The 19,101-nt window shown below is 47.2% G+C and overlaps 1 protein-coding gene across 1 annotated transcript in view; it reads right to left on the bottom strand.

Moving 5' to 3' along the window:
- Positions 1-1,165: 1,165 nt before the first annotated feature.
- TNFRSF10B (TNF receptor superfamily member 10b) overlaps positions 1,166-19,101 on the bottom strand; it is a gene marked incomplete at its 5' end in the record, with an annotated part of 44,609 nt that continues 26,673 nt past the window's right edge. Inside the window, 6 exons of the mRNA XM_081091121.1 lie at positions 1,166-2,964; positions 4,406-4,481; positions 7,886-8,044; positions 8,399-8,466; positions 9,045-9,310; positions 10,421-10,532. Coding sequence (XP_080947247.1) covers positions 2,648-2,964; positions 4,406-4,481; positions 7,886-8,044; positions 8,399-8,466; positions 9,045-9,310; positions 10,421-10,532 — 998 coding nt within the window. The 3' untranslated portion in view covers positions 1,166-2,647. The remainder of the gene's footprint in view (positions 2,965-4,405; positions 4,482-7,885; positions 8,045-8,398; positions 8,467-9,044; positions 9,311-10,420; positions 10,533-19,101) is intronic.

Below are 19,101 nucleotides of genomic sequence, written 5' to 3'. Positions count from 1 at the left end.
AGTGGTCCCTGTAGAGCCGGGGTGGGGAACCTTTTACTGCCAAGGGCCATGTGGATATTTATAACATCATTCGTGAGCCATACAAAATTAACAACTTAAAAACCAGCCCGCTATATCTGATCATTTAACTAAGCTCCCTTCTTCTCTTTGGTGAGATGTGTGATGTATTTGGTGAGGTGTGTAGCTGGTATTGATGATGTTACTACTCGCAACTGCTTTTTCAGGTTTCCGTCAGTCAGTCTGGAGTGCAGTCATCTCTGGGCGATGGTAAGTTTTGAAAAGAACTGTTACAGGATTCCAGGGCAGAGGAATAGGGAAACTGAGACAGGAAAGTTAAAACAAGGCCAAACAGTGTGGGCAATTTGCAGCTTGTAACAACAAACCATTATCTTCCCCAGCCAAGGACAGGAGAGCAAATGGTTATAAAACCTTCCCTAACCAGAGAATGCAGAAAGGGAGCGGGGAAGAGGGAAGAAAAAAGGGCGGTTTTACTCCCTGAGCAGAGAAGACAGCAGTCTCAAGGCTGGGCAAGATCAAGTTGCCAGGTGCTGCTCATGAATTCTGGGAAGGCCCCAACAAAGTGAAAAGGGGCCTTTGGAATGAATCAGCACCAAAATAGTCACCAGAGGAATTCTGAGACCTATAGATGGGGGGGGGGGGGGGGGGGGGGGAAGCAGTATACGACTTTTCGGACCCCCGGCTCTTCAGATTGGCTGAGGCCTGTCTGTGCTTCATTGATTTTATCCTGAGCACTGATTTTATCCAGATGCATTTGGTCTCCCAACTCATCGAGTTTAGCATGTTTTTTGCTTTGGTTTTTTAGAGAGTGGAGAGAGAGAAACATCGATGTGAGAGACACACATTGGTTGCCGCTCCCTCACTGGCCTTGACCAGGGTCAGGGATGGAGCCTGCAACCGAGGTATGTGCCCTTGACTGGAGTCAAACTGGGACCCTTCAATCCGAGGGCCGACACTCTATCCGCCAAGCCAAACCAGCTAGGGCGAGGTTAGCATGTTTTGAGCTATAATGATGCTCCAGATTGGCTTTGTCATTACTGCTAACGCACACGAGTTTGCCTTTTACTTCAACAACAAAAAATAATGGTTTGTCCATTTCTCTTGGAAAGACTGACACTCTGCATTAACTTTTCTTTTCTTTGTAGTCGCCATTTGTAGGGTGTCACACCCTTAAGTTTTAATAACTATCCAGTGGGTGTGTCACCAGCAACGCAATTATTTTGCTTTGATCGTCCTAATCTTGCATCTTGGATTTGAAACATATCGAACATTTGTATCATCGGCTCTAGAGGTCTTTTCTTTGTACCGTAATGCCCTTAATATTTACCTGATATTCAGGTTTTTTGAGAATTGTTGATCGTGGGCGTGTGGATAAAGGGTGGATTGGAGTTATCTGTCAGCAAAGAAGTCGACAATATCGTTGTCAATTATTGGAGGCAAGGTCATCTACGTCACGAGGAATCATCTCATCGCACCTTGTCTCATCATCACGGGATCGCAGTAGTTTTGCCACAGTGTGTTAACACTTTCACAGCCTGCACACTCCCAGGCAGCCCGGAGCTGCCTGTCCTCGGAGTCACCTCAATACTGGCAGGTGGGCCACGGGCAGCTAACGAGAAACATACATGTCTGTCCTGTCATGTAATGGTTCTGTCAGCCTTACAGGGCCCGAGGGCCAGACATTCCCCGCCCCTGCGGAAAAAGTGGCCGGTCCTCTAATGCTGGACAAACTCAAACTGCACCTGAGGGAGCTGGAACTCACTAGCACCACCCCCAGAGGTGCAGTGATTCCTTTGCAATTTTGTTAACTTCTCTCATTTAGGTAACCTAAATGCGATCTACCTACTAAATACATTTCCAAAAAGTTTTTCATAAACATACAAATATATACAGGGTGGGGCAAAAATAAGTTTGCAGAAAATAATCTATATGTATAAAAACCAAGCTACCGGAATGACCAGTTGTTATGGCACGCACTGTGGCAGCCAACCCAGCCCGATCGGGGCCGATTGGCACCTCCCAACCGACCATGGCCCCTTCCCCGCCCCCGAGCCTGGCCCATCTGGGTGGGCAGCTGGATCCTACCTATGCACGAATTCGTGCACTGGGCCTCTAGTACAATGATAAATAATAATAATACAAGAACGAACCTTCAAGTATAAAAATAAAAAGAGCCCTATCATAGTTAGACATAAATACCTGGACACATAACAACACAGATGGATTATACAAAACATTAAATAACAAAGAAAAAGTAGAAGTCTATTAGAATAAAAAAGTGCCAGGCCTGGCTGGTGTGGCTCAGAGGTTAAGCATTGGCCTATGAACCAATTTGAAGAGAAATTTCTCCAAGCTTATTGATTTCAGAGAGGAAGGGAGAGGGAGAGGGATAGAAACATCAATGGTAAGAGAGAATCATCAAGCAGCTGCCTCCCACACAGCCCCTGCTGGGGATCCAGCCTGCAATCTGGGCATGTGCCCTGACAGGGAGTAGATCCATGACCTTCTGATTCACAGGTTGATGCTCAACCACTGAGCCGCACTGGCCAGGCATGTAGTGTCCAGTCTTATTTCCCTTTCAGGAGAAAAGATAAACTAGGAAAGGTCTGGTCTCTAAAAGAGATTCTTTTCACTGGGAAACAGCAGAACCTGCTTCACCCACTTCATAGACATACTTTCCGGACGCCAGCAGGAAGTCCTGCATCTCCTCCTTTGCTTTCATTTCCCCCAGTGTGTCCAAGCTGTCCAGTAGGGTGTTGACTGAGGCAGCCTTCCCCTTGATGTTGATCCAGGTGGTCAGCATGAGATACAAGGCATCCCGCTGGTTCGACACTTGTGCTTTGGCTATGGAGATATCATTTTCCGTGAGGCCCACCAACCTCATGAACGGCTCCCAGCGAGTAAAGGGCACGATCCTTGAGAACTCATAGAAGCACTCCCTCAGGGCTAGATGGGAAAAAGCCACAGACACAGTCAGGTGAGGTGGAGGAAACCCTGCAAAAAGGGCAGATGTAGACCTAGCCAGTTTGGCTTGGTGGTTAGAGTGTTGGCCCACAAAGTGAAGGGTCTTAGGTGCGATTACAGTCAAGGACACATACCTCGGTTGCAGGCTTAATCCCAGGCCCTGGTCAGGGCGCATGTGGGAGGCAGCCAATTGATAGTCTCTCTCACATCAATGTTTCTCTCTCTCTGTCTTTCCCCTTCCTTCCATCTCTCTAAAATCAATGGGAAAAATATCCTCGGATGAGGATTAACAACAAAAAGGGCAGCTGTATACTGGAGCGCCCCCTGGTGGTTACCTGCTGCTCATCATCCCTTACCTGCTTCCCATCAGCATACCGGACTAGAATCAGGCCCGTCTGGGCCTCGCTTGTGCCCATGGCACTTCAGAGAGTCAAGATCAACAGAGAATTCTGCTTTAAGGGAAGGCTGAGAGCCACATGGGAGGGGAGATGGACGTCATGGATCGAGCGAGCGAGGAGTATGTGGTCGGAGACAGAGCGTGGGACAGACTGTAGTGCAACAGGCCCTCAGAGGAGGGAGCCTGCACTTATCCTGAGGGTAAGGTCGGGGGCTGCCACATCCACACCTGTGCACAGCCCGAGGGCTAGAGGGGGACGATCTCTGGCTCCACACCCAGCTTGGCCTCACCCACCAAACTGGCAGAGTGGGACGGGCACAAACAGACTCTGAGCAAGAATTTAATCTGGAAGCAGAGCAAACCCCACCCATTTCATGGGATTGTACGGAGGATTCAATGAGACGTGTGTGGAATGCACTGCACACCACTGACCCACAGAAATATAAGGTGAGCCACGACCACTTATTTATAGTTTTCTAATAGCTGAATTGAAGAAGATAAAAAAGAACAGGTAATATTCATTTTAACACTATCTGGTACTAATTCAATACTTACAAAATTATTATATTTACAGGCAATCAATAAACAAAAAATTACCAATGGAATATTTCATATTCCTTTTTTGTATTTAAAATCTAATCTGTAGTTTATCATTACAGCTCTTTAAATTTGGCCTAGCCAGAGGTCAGGTGCTCGGGAGTCTCCTGGGCTGGTGGTGGCCTGCTGGACAGCACCAGCCCCTTAGGTGCCCACAGTGTGGTGAGCCCGGCGCTGAGCAGCCAGGGAAGGGGGAAGGTGGTGGAGAGAAGGACAGGGCAGTACAGAACATTGTTGTGACGAATGGGATGGTGTGCAGTGGGAGGAGGGGGTGGAGGGAGAGATGAGGGGAGGGGATTTACTGTCCTAACGGTCCAGTGACCATCAGCGTAGGCCCCCGGTTTCCAGCATCCCTGACTCTGTACTGCCCTCACAGCTATGCGGAGAGCAGTTAGGACACTGCTCCACTGCCCCCAACAAATCACTCACTTTCTATGGGGTTCTCGTTGTTCGCTGGAACCAGCAGCTTCCTTCTCATCTGAGACCCGTCTGTGCCTGTCGGTCCCTGTAAAATAGAGTGGAAAACCCCCTGGGTTCAAGTCGGGAGTCCTGGATTCCAGAAGTGAGCCTGACCATCAACCAGCTGGGTGACCTGGGGCAGCCACCTCCCTCCCAGTCTCCATCGAGACAAAGAGGAACCTCCCTGCTGTGCCTCTCAGACTGTGTCCTTGTGTGCTCATGGAGGCCCATGTTTCCTAGAGTAATGCTCACTCCCTGTCAGTTCCAGCGCTGACAACTGGACACACCTGAGTAGCCATCACCCAATCAAGACATGGAACATCTCACCGCCCTGCACAGCTGCCTCCTGCCCTTTCTAGTCCATTCCCACCCACCCCATCGGGAGACAATCACTCCCTCCCAGGCATGTATGGGACTCAAATAAAGAATATATATGAGGGCACTTTGCAAAATCTAAGTAAGACTTCTTCCACAAAGCTGGAGGTGCACTGATCACTAATACTGTACCACACTGATAATCTAAATAAGGAAATGAAACTATTAGATTGTCTCCATGGAGACTGAAAAGGCATTTTGTAAAATTAAACATGAATTCTGATTTTTTAAAAACACCTCAAAAATAGGGGCTGCATCCATAATGATAAGATTTTCTATATGAAAACAAGAGTCAGCATCATTCCTTTAGGTGAAGTATTGAAGGGCTTCCCAGTGAAATCCAGTCAAGATCAAACGCGCGCCTTCTCTAAGCACCTGTGAACATTGTCAGTTCTGGAAACAAAGGAGGCAGGACTTGTGGAAAGGGCAGAAACAATCATTATTTTAGACATGATTATAAATTTTTAAAACCCTAAGGTATAAGCTACAATACTTAAAATTAATGTGTCCCGCTGGCGTGGCTCATTGGTTGAGCATCGACCTATGAACCAGGAGGTCACAGTTCGATGCCCAGTCATGACACATGCCCGGATTGCAGGCTCAATCCCCAATGGAGGGCTTCCAGGAGGCAGCCAATCAATGATTCTCTCTCATCATTGATGTTTCTATCTCTCCCTCTCCCTTCCTCTCTGAAATATAAATAAATAAATAAATAAATAAATAAATAAATAAATGCATATCTTGGTGAATGTTAATAAACATACTAGAAACAATAAATTAGAAAACAGAATTACAACAGGATCCAACCAGTAAGGGTCGCAAAACACATAAAATACAAAGAAACAGCTTTTAGTAGAAACAGGAATTAATCGGAAGAAAAACACAAATCTTAACTGAGTCATAATAAAACTCCTGATCTGAAATGCTATCTTCCTTGATAACAAAAATAATGAATGTTGAAAGATCTCAATTCTTCTTGGATTAAGGTAAGGTAATATATTTAAAAAATGTTCCAATGACTTTTGTGGAGGTGGGGTGGAGAAAATCTTATAAATAATTCTAAATTTTATATGCATAGAAATAATATATTTTGGCAAGGTATGGGCACTCTCAGATATTAAAAAGTTTCATTTGGTAGAGTATTGTATATAGATGGCATATGCACAAAGATTTCAGCAAAGAATTCTCTCGCCAGTCGGAGAAAGATAAATATCACATGATCTCACTCATTTGTGGAATATAATGAACAACATAAGCTGATGGACAAAAATAAATCCAGAGACTTAGAAGCTCAAACAGACCGTCCAACCTCAGAGGGGGGGGGGGGGGGGTAGGAGATCAACCAAAGGACTTGTATGCATGCATATAAGCATGACCCATGGACACAGACAGCAGTGGGGGTGGTGAGGGCATGAGTCGGGGATGGGAATGTCCAGGGAGAGGTCAATGGGGGGAAAAGGAGACATATGCAATACTTTAAACAATAAAACATTTAAATTAAAAAAATAATAAAAGTTTAAAAATAAAATAAAATCATTTAAAAAAAAAGAATTGTCTCTCATAATTACCTGAAATAAAAAAGTTGGGGGGTGGGGGGGCTGAAGAGAGACTGCAGAAGGCTCTTACCACTCCCTGAGAACCTTTCTGTACTATTTACTTTTTCTCACTGTGGATAAGCACTACTTTAAAAAATGTGAAAAGTGATTAATCACGATTGAGGGATTATTGTCCTTTTTGGTTTGTTTCCCTTTATACTTTATCTTAAAAGAGCAGACTGTAGCCGGGCTGGTGTGGCTCAGTGGTTGAGCGCTGATCCATGAACCAAGAGATCACGTGATGTATTCCTGGTCAGGGCACATGCCCGGGGCTGTGAACTTGATCCCCACTAGGGGACATGCAAGAGGCAACCTATCAATGTTTCTCTCATCATTGATATTTCTGTCTATACCTCTCCCTTCCTCTCTCTAAAATCAATTAAAAAAACAAAACCACGTGTTAAAAAGAGCACACCGTAGATGCAGGAAAGAAGCAAAGCAAACAGGAAAGTCTGTACACATTTCCCATCTGATAAAGGAGGAGCCAAAGCCGAGGGAATGAGAGGGTCCGTTGTGAAATGGGGCTGGAGGAAAGAGACAGTGACTCAGAGCAAGTCAGGCTCCTCACGTCACATCAGGTCACAAAGTCAATTCCATTTGGATAACAACGCTAGATGCTAAAAATCATTGTAAATTTAAAAACCCTAAAAAATTAGTGAATTTCATCTTATGTTTAGGGGAATGACTTTCTAAGCTTCTGAGGAATAAAAATTAAATATTTCTACAGGTTTACCACTCAGTGTCATACTAAAACTCATGAACTGATATGAACCAAAACTGTATGCGTGTGTGTGTGCCCAGAAATTCTACTTCTACATGCCACCCTACAAATAGGATTAGGTATCCAGACTAAGATTTATTATCATACTGGAGACCCAGTGCATGGATCGTGCACCAGTGGGGTCCCTCGGCCTGGTCTGCGCCCTCTCCCAATCCGGGACCCCTTGGGGGATGTCAGAGAGGCGGTTTCAGCCCGATCCCCCCAGGCCCCATCCTCTCAGGAAGTGGTAGAAGCCTCCTGCAGTCTTTCTTCCTGTGCATTGAGTGTTTTCCCCCTGGTGGTCAGTTCATGTCATAGCGACCAATCGCATAGGCTTTTGTAGAGATAGGTTCAATGTAATAAGAATTTTGTAGTAAGTCTGATATTCCTATTGTTGCGAGGAATGGCTTACTAAATTATTTTACAACTACACAGTGGACTATCTGCAGCCCTCATTCAGCCACAACAAAGGTGAGGGCGCCATCCTGTGCCTGCCTGTTCCGGACTCTGGGATATTGTGACATCTAGACAGGTAAGAAGACCCAGGCATTCCACAGAGCTAACAGCTCCCTGCAGTGCAGCCCCGTCCCCTCAGGTCCTGATCTCCCTGCACCATCCTTCCCCAGGACAGCAGTCCTGACCAGCACTGGCCTTTCCCTGCTTCGGACACAGTCCTGGGCCAGCACAAAGGCCAGGACCTGGCATGGCCGCCCCACTCACCAGTAGGAGCTGTGCTTCTCCTGCGGGCTGCGCCAGGCCACCTGCCAGCTCTTCCTGCTCCTGCTCAGAGGACAATGAGCCTCTGTCGCTCCTGGCCAGGTTGCGGGCATTGTCCAGAGCCTCAGCCTCTCCTGGGGTTCGTAAGCCACAAAACCAGCCCTTGGGAAGGAAAAGAGCTGACTCAGGAGTCCACACCCAGGCTCCCTAAAGGGTCTCAGGGGACACGTAGGTTCTGCTGCCCCGCCCCGCCCCGCCCAGGTTTCCCTCCGCTCAGGTTGGCAGAGGCTCAGCACATCCAGGACTTTGCTGTTAGCACCAGGACCCTGGTGCTGTGCTAAGGGGGTTCAGCACACCTGCCTGACACCCCCACAGCCCAGAGTGCAGGGCTGTGGTCTGGGTGTCACAAACAGTGGGAAGGACAGGGCCACTTTAGAGAGCCGGGGAGAGCAGCATAGGACAAACTGGGGCCACGCCCACCCAGGGCCCTATTTTGGGCAGGAAGCAGTTCCTCACCACCTGACGCCACAGGTCCTGGAGAAACCCACTCACTCTGCTCCCGCTCATGGTGGCCACTCCAGAACCTAGAAGAGAAGGGTGTCTGCCTTAGCGTGGGAGGCCCCTTCTGCAGGGTCTCCCTGCTGGGAAGGGCATGGGCTGGGGCTCAGACACTGACAAGGTGCCTTGGGCCTGGTGACAGGGAAGGGCAATACAACTCTGGGACCCCCTCAGGAAGGGGAAGAAAGGAGGGAAAGAAGTAAAAGTAAACACATCAAATCTCTGTTGGGTTCGGCTCTGACCAAAGCTGTAAACCACGCCCCCTCCCGAGACCTTCTCCTCCTGACTCTTGTCACCCAGTTGAGGCACTGACCACCCTCTGCCTTGGCTGAGGGCCCTGCAGACGTGAAGAACTGGCCTGCCCTCCCTGACTTGGCAGGAGAGGAGGTGACCATCAGCCCCAAGACAGGGGGACTGATAGGACCCCGGCCCTCCACAGGTGCAGGTGAGGTGGGGGTAGGGGTGATCCCAGGGAACAAGATCACAGCCAGGCCAGAAAGACCCGGAGATTTGGGAGACGGAGGGGTGGGCCTTTCTGTCTGAAGCAGGAAGTGAGGGGAGCAGCAGAGTGCCAGTGCCCGCCCATCGCGCCCGCCAAACTCACATGGAAGGTTACGGCTCCTGTAGCGACGATATAGAAATGTGCCCAGCAGGGCAAGACCTCCAAGCCCAAAGATGCAGGCAAGTACGATCACCCACCATGGTGTGCCTGAGGAGAGAGAGGGAGCAGTGGATGCCTCCAGGCTGGTGGTCACTGGCTCTCCAGGAACTGGGGCCTCCCCATGGTCCTGGATACCTGATTTTTGGTCCACACACTCGATGTCGTTGGTTGGGCCACAGTCCCTGACCTTGACCTTGCCATCAGGGCACCTAGGTTCAAACACAGGGAGGATGTGAAGGGGTAAGAGGAAGAGAAAGAGGGAGCAACACCCACCCAGTGTCCCCTGGTGGGAGAGTGGAAAAAGAACAGCCTTCTCCTGTCTGCCCGACGGGCCCTCTCACCCCCTTGCTGGGTTCAGGAGGGACCTGATGCCACCTTCAGCCCCCAGGGGCTCCAGTCAAGTGTTCAGAGCTGTACCCACAGGAGGGGGGGCCTTCTCTATAAGGCCTGCACTGAGCTTCCCTGACCTGCAGGGGGAGCACGAGTGAGGAAGTAGCTCACTCCAGCCACAAGCTGAGCCTCATTCTCTAGTCCAGTGGTTCTCAACCTTCCTAATGCCGCGACCCTTTAATACAGTTCCTCATGTTGTGGTGACCCCCAATTTCATTGTTACAAATTGAACATAATTAAAGCATAGTGATTAATCACAAAAACAATATGTAATTATATATGTGTTTTCCGATGGTCTTAGGCGACCCCTGTGAAAGGGTCGTTCGACCCCCAAAGGGGTCGCAACCCACAGGTTGAGAACCGCTACAGTCAACCCTCAATACAAGGACCCTCTTGTCCTCCACCCGTTGACTGTCCCCACCAAGCACAGCCACACTGTAAAAGACCAAATTACTATTGGCCCCTAAATCCCAATAACAGGGAAAACACAGTCTTATTGAGGGAGCAGGGCCTTGGGGGAAGGTGGCGAAACTGGCGCAGGGGTTTGAGGAACCCCTGAAGGAGCTACAGGCTCGGGTCATTATGACTTGGCTGTGGACACTTACGTGTTCATGGGCTCATGCTGGCACCAAAACAAAAACAAAACAAAAAAACACCCCAAAAAACAAAAACCATTTTGTGATTGAATTGCTATAAAGATGACTCCAAGTATGGCTGCATTGTACACAATCCCTTCCTACTGATATTAAGAAAACCTATAGCTTTGCATGGGCCACTGACAGGCTCATAGGCCCTGATTAGCGGCCACTGTGCCCAGTGGGAAGGTCAGCCTGGCCAAAGGGAGACCAAGCTGAGGAGGGGTGGGAAGAGGGTGCCGCAGCCGGAGCGTGAAGACACGCAGACGGCCACGGCGGGCTCTCGTGTCTCACCTTGTGTTGCACCGTTGGCAGAACTCAGGAGAATCCTTATCCTGGTAAAAGCCCTTCTTGCACTGACACTGGGTGTCACTCGTCCCGGAGCGTGCAGGTATTCGTACTTTATCTGAAGATAAAGGATAGGATTTGGGGGATACATTTCAATCACGTGTCCCTCAAACCATTTTTCACCACTCAACCGGCCCCTACCTGCTCCCCCCCCCCCACACACACACACACACACTCAGCTTCACTCAGTTCGACACAGATTTGAGGGTTAGTTTCTGCAGCAATGTCTGTGAGGTGCAAAAAGGACAGCACTGTTCACCTGTCCGCAATAACCGCGTACATAAAAAAAAGGCCATGATTCTTTATGTATTACACATCAGGATTGGGAGGAAATATCTATTGGTTTGTGGGATGATTAAGAAGGGTTGGCTAGAGGTCGGCAAGATGGTGGCGAAATAGGCAGATGTGTCCTAGGTCTTGTCTCGGAGCAAAGAAGTGAGCAGCTGAAACTAATAACACCCACCCCGAATTGACGAAGTATACACAGCTGGTGAGACTGTTTGCAGCCGGGAAGGGCAAAGTTCCCCTGGAAAGGTAAATACCAGGGATCTGGGCAGGAAAGTTTGCCAGACCTCTGAGCCCAGAGGTCAGAGGGAGACCGTGCTGCACACAGCCGCATCTCTTGGGACAGGCAAGGCCTCTGACTGTGGAAAGGAGATCCACGGGACTGTTGGCGCTGGGGGATTTCAAATCTGGGTTCCGTAATTACAGAGGCTGATCTGGGGAGAGGCTGGGGAGAGAAGAGGGGCCAGGAAAGGTGGCAGCAAATTGAGTGCTGAGTCACCCTTGAGTCCAGGACTTAGGCAGCCATTTTTTCTCTTGAGGTTATAATTTCCTCCCTCCAGGCCCCAGGCCTGGAATACAGCCACACCCAGATTCCACCCTGAATGAGATGAAGGATTAAAATAATCTGATTAATCCCTGGGAGTTAACAGGGTGTGGCCTATAGAGGGCCTTTCAGTCCCAGCAACAGCAACAGAATCACAGACATTCCAGAAAACTGGGATTTTAAGCCAGCCAAAGGAATGACATTTCAATTTTTCAATTTTATTTTTTTCTTATTTTGTTAGCTTTTCTTTTTTGCTTTTTTTCTTTGTTTTCCCTTTTTTTGTTTGTTGCTTTTTTCTTTCTTCTTTCTTTCTTCTCCTTTTTTTTTGTTTGTTCCTTTATTTCCTACTTCTGTTGACATTATTTTTTCAACCACATGAGCAACAGACACGTGAGAGGCGCGCTCTTGTCCAGGGAACATCAGCCCCGTGACAGCCTGCCTTGAGCCTAAGAGCAGCAGCCTCACGTGGCTTGCCCCTGTCCAAGGAGCAGCAGCTGTGTGAGTGGCCCACTTCCCCGTCCGAAGAGCAGGAACCACGCGAGCAGTCCGACCTGTCCAAGGAGCAGCAACCGCATGAGCAGTCTTCCTACGTCTGAGGAGAGGCAGCCCTGCTTAGCCCGCCCCCATCTGAGGAGCAGCAGCTGCGCACAGCCCGCACCCTGCACTAGTCCGAGGAGCAGCAGCTGCACAAGCATCTTGCCCTCGCCCAAGCAACAGCAGCCGCATGAGCAGCCTGCCCGATCTGAGGAATAGCAGCTGTGTGAGCAGTCCGCCCCCATCCGAGGAGCAGCAGTTCTACGAGCGGCCCGGCCGCATTTGAGGAGCAGCGGCAGCCCACCCGAGTCCGAGGAGCAGAAACCACATGAGCAGACCGCCCACATCCGAGGAGTGTCAGCTCTATGCAGCACGCACCGGTCTGAGGAGCAGAGCCACAACAGCCTGCACCTGTCCGACGAGCAGCAGCTGGTCCTAGGAGCAGTAGCCCCACAAGCAGCCCACCACATCAGAGGAACAACAGCAGCGTGCATCCAGTCCCCATTCAAGGATCAGCAGCCATGTGAGCAGTCCGCCCCAGTTCAAGGAGTAGCAGCTGTGTGTGTACCCCACCCCTTCCAAGGAACAGCAGCCTCGTGATCAGCACACCCTCTGTCTAAGGAACAGCAGCTGTGTGTGAAGACTCCCTCCACCAGCCAGAGGAGCCACCACAGCTGTGAACAGCACCCACCAGAGGAGCTGCTGCCAACAGAGGAGCATCTGCTACCACAACCGCCTGAGGAGCAACCACAGCCCAAGGAGCCACTGCCACCCAAGGAGCAGCCCCTGAAAGACTCAACATCTAGATATATTGGTGAGATTAAACATGGGTAGAAAAAGAAACCCCCAAAGGAAAGGAAAGGAGGACTCGCCCGAAAAGCAGCTAAGTGAAACAGACGCATGCAGCATGACAGAAAAAGAATTCAGATTAAGGGTCCTAGAATGCATAAACCGGATGGAGGAAAAAATCAACAACTTATGCAAGAATCAAGAAGAAACAGATGAAAAAACCAACAACTTATGTAAGAATAAAAAAGAAACAGATGAAAAAAATCAATAACTTATGTAAGAAACAAGAAGAAATGAAGAGTGATATAGCTGCAATAAAAAACACCATTGAAAGTTTCAACAGTAGACTAGGAGAAGCAGAGGACCGAATTAGCAAATTAGAAGACAGGGAAGCAAAACACACCCAAACTGAACTGCAATTGGATAAAAAAATTAAAAGACAGGAGGCGAGCCTAAGGGAGCTATGGGACAACATGAAATGAAACAACATATGAATAATAGGGGTTCCAGAACAACAGAAAGATAACAAGGGTTAGAAAACCTATTTGAAGAAATAATATCAGAAAACTTCCCTGAGGTGGGGAAGAAAAAAGTCACACAAGCACAGAGAGTCCCAAACAAGGTGAACCCGAAAAGACCCACACCAAGACACATCATAATTACCATGGCAAATGTTCAGGACAAAGAGAGAATCTTAAAGGCTGCAAGAGAGAGACAGAAAGTTACGTACAAGGGATCTCCCATTAGATTATCAAATCATTTCTCAACAGAAACACATCAGGCCAGAAAAGAATGGATGGAAATTTACAAAGTGATGCAAAGCAAAGGACTGAATCCAAGAATACCCTATCAAACAAGGATATCATTCAAAATTGAAGGGCAAATAAGAAGCTTCACAGACAAAAAAAGGCTAAGGGAGTTTATCACCACCAAGCCAGCAATGCAAGAAATGCTAAAGGGACTGGTGTAAAAAGAAGAAATAAAAATCTCAGAAAGAAAACAGCCACAAAAAATAGAAATGTCTATAAACAAGTACCTTTCAATAACAACTTTAAATGTAAATGGACTAAATGCTCCAATCAAAAGACATCAAGTGGCTGAATGGATAAAAAAACATGACCCATATATTTGCTGTCTATAAGAGACCCACCTCAGAATAAGGGACTCACACAGACTGAAAGTGAAGGGATCGAAAAATATCTTTCAGGCAAATGGAAATGAAAAAAAAAGCTGGGGTAGCAATACTTATATCAGACAAAATAGACCTCAAAGTGAAGGCCATAACAAGAGATAAGGGAGGCAACTTCATAATATTAAAGGGATCAATACAACAAGAGGATATAACCCTGAAAAACATATATGCACCCAATGCAGGAGAACCTAAATACATAAAAAAACTCCTGGAAGATTTCAAGGGAGAGATCAACAACAATACAATCATAGTAGGGGACTTTAATATGCCACTGACATCACTGGATAAATCCTCTAGACAAAAAATCGGCAAAGAAACAGCAATCCTAAATGACTCACTAGATCAGATGGACTTAATTGACATCTTCAGAACATTTCACCGCAAAGTCACGGAATATAAGTTCTTCTCAAGTACTCATGGGACATTTTCAAAAATAGACCACATATTGGGTCACAAACAAAGTCTCCCCAAATTCAAGAAGATTGAAATGATACCAAGCATCTTCTCAGACCACAAGGGCATAATACTAGAAATAAACTACAATAAAAACAACTCAAAATACTCAAACACTTGGAGGCTGATAGCATGTTTTTAAATACTAGAGGCCCAGTGCACAAAAATTTGTGCACTCGGGGGAAGGGGGGTCCTTCAGCCCAGCCTGTGCCCTCTCGCAGTCTGGGACCCCTTGGGAGATAACGACCTGCTGGCTTAGGCCTGCTCCCGGGTGGCAGAGGGCAGGCCCAACCCCTAGGTGCAGCCCCTGGTCGGGCTCAGAGCAGGGCCTATTGGGGAGTTGGGGCACCGCCCCCTGTCATGCACAGAGCAGGGCGGATCGGGAGGTTGCAATGCCACCCTCAGTCACGCTCAGGGTAGGGCCGATTGGGGGGTTGCGGCGCCACCCCCTGTCATGCACAGAGCAGGGCCCATCAGGGGGTTGAGGCGCTGCCCCCTGTCACTCACAGAGCAGGGCCCATCAGGGGGGTTGGGGCTCTGTACCCTGTCACGCACAGAGCAGGGCCCATCAGGGGGTTGAGGAGCTCCCCCCTGTCACACATAGAGCAGGGCAGATCAGGGGGTTGGGACATCGCCCTCTATCACCCACAGAGCAGGGCCGATCAGGGGGTTGGGGCGCCGCCACTCTCACATTCAGGGCAGGACTGATGGGGAGGTTATGGCTCTACCCCGTCACACACAGAGCAGGGTCCGTGTGGGGGGTTGGGGCACCGCACCCTGTCACACACAGAGCAGGGCCAATCAGGGGGTTGGGGCGCCGCAGCCTGTCACACACAGAGCCGCAGGGCAATCAGGGGGTTGGGGAGCTCCCCACAATCAGGCACAGAGCAGGGCTGATCAGGGGGTTAGGGCGCCTTCCCCTGTCACAAACAGAGCAGGACGGATAGGGAGGTTGTGGCCCCGACCCCTGTCACACACAGAGCCGCAGGGCGATCAGGGGGTTTGGGGGCTGCCCCCTGTCACACTGATCCCGGTGCCAGAAGGCCTCTCAGCTCTGCTGATCCCGGTGCTGGGAGGCATATTACCCTTTTACTATATAGGATAGAGGCCTGGTGCACGGGTGGGGGCCGGCTGGTTTGCCCTGAAGGGTGTCCTGGATCAGGGTGGGGGTCCCCACTGGGGTGCCTGGCCAGCCTGGGTGAGGGGATGATGGCTGTTTGCAGCTGGTCACACACCCTTCAGGGTGGGGGTCCCCTCTGGGGTGCCTGACTAGCCTGGGTGAGGGGATGATGACTGTTTTCAGCTGGTCACACACCCTTCAGGGTGCGGGTCCCAACTGCGGTGCCTGGCCAGTCTGGGTGAGGGGCTGAGGGCTGTTTTCAGGCTGGAACTGAAGCTCCCAACTGCTCCTTTTTTTCTTTTTCTTTTTATTCTGGGCCAGCTTTAGCTCTGGCTCCAGCTCTGAGGCCTCTGCTGCTAAAAGCAGGTATCTGGTTTGTTTGGGTTCTATAATCGAAACTCTGTATCAACTCCAGCTCTGAGATCCTGGCTGGCTGAAAGCAGGTTTCTGGGGTTTTGTTTAGCTTCTATATTTGTAACTATATTTCAAACTGCAAGCACAGAGGCCGGCAGGGCAGGCGGGGAACGTTGGTTTCCTCCGTCACTGAAGCAAGCAAGCCTCATGTTAGTTTCAAGCTGCCTGGCTGCCGGCTGCCATCTTGGCTGGCAGTTAATTTGCATATCTCGCTGATTAGCCAATGGGAATGGTACCCGATGTACGCTAATTACCATGTTTCTCTTTTATTAGATAGGATTGATTGGGTTACCAATGAGATCAAAGAAGAAATTAAAAACATCCTGGAAAATAATGACAATGAAAACACAACAATCCAAAACCTATGGGACACAATGAAAGCAGTGCTGAGAGGGAAGTTTATAGCTCTACAGGCCTATCTCAACAAACAAGAAAAAATGGTAGTAAATCATCTAAATCTACATCTCAAAGAATTAGAAAGAGAGCAACAAGAAAAGCCCAGAGTGAGCAGAAGGAAGAAGATAATAAAGATTAGAGCAGAAATAAATGACATAGAGACCAAAGAAACAATACATAAAATCAATGAAACCAAGAGCTGGTTCTTTGAAAGGATAAACAAGATTGATGAACCTCTAGCCAGGCTCACCAAGAAGCAAAGCGAGAGGACCCAAATAAACAAAATCAGAAATGATAGAGGCAAAATAACAACAGACCCCACAGGAATACAAATGATTGTTAAAAAATACTATGGACAGCTCTACTCCAACAAACTAGACAACCTGGAGGAAATGGACATATTCCTAGAAAAATACAACATTCCAAAACTTAACCAGGAAGAATCTAAAAATCTCAATAGGCCAATAACTCTGGATGAAATTGAAGCAGTCATCAAAAAGCTTCCGGCAAATGAAAGCCCAGGGCCGGAAGGCTTCACAGGGGAGTTTTACCAAACATTCAAGGAAGAACTAAAACCTACCCTCCTCAGACTACTACAAAAAATTCAAGAGGAAGGAATACTTCCAAGCTCATTCTATGAAGCCAGCATCACGCTAATACAGGGGTGGGCAAACTTTTTGACTCGAGGGCCACAATGGGTTCTTAAACTGGACCGGAGGGCCGGAACAAAAGCATGGATGGAGTGTTTGTGTGAACTAATATAAATTCAAAGTAAACATCATTACATAAAAGGGTACGGTCTTTTTTTTTTTTTTTTAGTTTTATTCATTTCAAACAGGCCGGATCAGGCCCGCAGGCCATAGTTTGCCCACGGCTGCCCTAATACCAAAACCAGGTAAAGACAACACAATGAAAGAAAATTACAGGCCAATATCCCTCATGAACATAGATGCCAAAATCCTCAACAAAATGTTAGCAAATTGGATCCAGCAGTACATCAGAAAGATCATACACCATAACCAAGTAGGATTTATCCCAGGGATGCAAGGATGGTACAATATCTGCAAATCAATAAATGTGATACATCACATAAACAAATTGAGAGATAAAAATCACATAGTCATATCAATTGATGCAGAAAAAGAATTTGAAAAAATCCAGCACCCTTTCTTGATAAAAACTCTCACCAAGGTGGGAATAGAAGGATCATACCTCAACATAATAAAAGCCATATATGACAAACCCACAGCCAACATCATACTCAATGGACAAAAACTAACACCATTTCCCCTAAGAACAGGAACAAGACAGAGATGCCCACTCTCACCACTCCTGTTCGACATAGTACTGGAAGTACTAGCCATTGCAATTAGACAAGAAGAAGAAATAAAAGGCATCCAAATTGGAAAAGAAGAAGTAAAACTGTCCTCATTTGCAGATGACATATTATACATAAAAAACCCTAAAGACTCCATCAAAGAACTATTAGACTTAATAAATGAATTCGGCAATGTAGTAGGATACAAAATTAACGCCAAGAAATCTGTGGCATTTCTATACACCAATAGTGAACTTACAGAAAGTGAGACTAAAAAAAACAATCCCATTTACCAACGCACCAAAAAAAATTAAGATACCTAGGAATAAACTTAACTAAAGAGGTAAAAGACCTCTACTCAGAAAACTACAGGACGATGAAAAAATAGATAGAGGAAGATATAAACAGATGGAAGAACATAGCATGTTCTTGGATTGGTAGAATCAACATCATTAAAATGTCCATACTACCCAAAGCAATCTATAAATTCAACACATTGCCCATTAAAATACCAACGGCATATTTCACAGAACTAGAACGAACTCTCCAAAAATTCATCCGGAATAAAAAAAGACCCCAAATAGCTGCAGCAATCCTGAGAAAGAACAAAGTAGGTGGGATCTCAATACCAGATATCAAGCTGTATTACAAAGCCACTGTTCTCAAAACTGCCTGGTACTGGCACAAGAACAGGCATATAGATCAACGGAATAGAATAGAGAGCCCAGAAATTGGCCCGAACCAATATGCTCAATTAATATTTGACAAAGGAGGCAAGAACATACCATGGAGTCAAGACAGTCTCTTCAATAAATGGGGTTGGGAAAATTGGACAGATACATGCAAAAAAATGAAACTAGACCAACAACTTACACCATACACAAAAATAAACTCAAAATGGATAAAGGACTTAAATGTACGATGGGAAACCATAAAAATACTAGAAGAATCCAAAGGCAACAAAATCTCAGACATATGCCAAAGCAATTTCTTCACTGATACAGCTCCCAGGGCATTGGAAACTAAAGAGAAAATAAACAAATGGGACTACATCAAAATAAAAAGCTTCTGCACAGCAAAAGAAACCATCAACAAAACAACAAGAAAGCCCACTGCATGGGAGAACATATTTGCCAATGTTATCACCATTAAGGGTTTAATCTCCAACATTTATAGGGAACTCATACAACTTAACAAAAGGAAGATAAACAATCCAATAAAAAAAATGGGCAAAGGACCTAAATAGACACTTTTCAAAAGAGGACATTCAGAAAGACAAGAGACATATGAAAACATGCTCAAAGTCACTAATCATCCGAGAGATGCAAATCAAAACAACAATGAGGTACCATCTCACACCTGTCAGAATGGCTATCATCAACAAATCAACAAATGACAAGTGCTGGAGAGGATGTGAAGAAAAAGGAACACTTGTGCACTGCTGGTGGGAATGCAGACTGATGCAGCCACTATGGAAGACAGTATGGAGTTTCCTCAAAAAACTACAAATGGAACTCCCATTTGACCCTGTGATCCCACTTCTAGGAATATATCCCAAGAAAACAGAAACACCAATCAGAAA

Source organism: Myotis nattereri (assembly GCF_964212035.1).
Source record: "Myotis nattereri genome assembly, chromosome: 5".
Lineage (NCBI taxonomy): Eukaryota > Metazoa > Chordata > Mammalia > Chiroptera > Vespertilionidae > Myotis > Myotis nattereri.
This window is presented reverse-complemented; position numbering and strand designations above follow the sequence as displayed.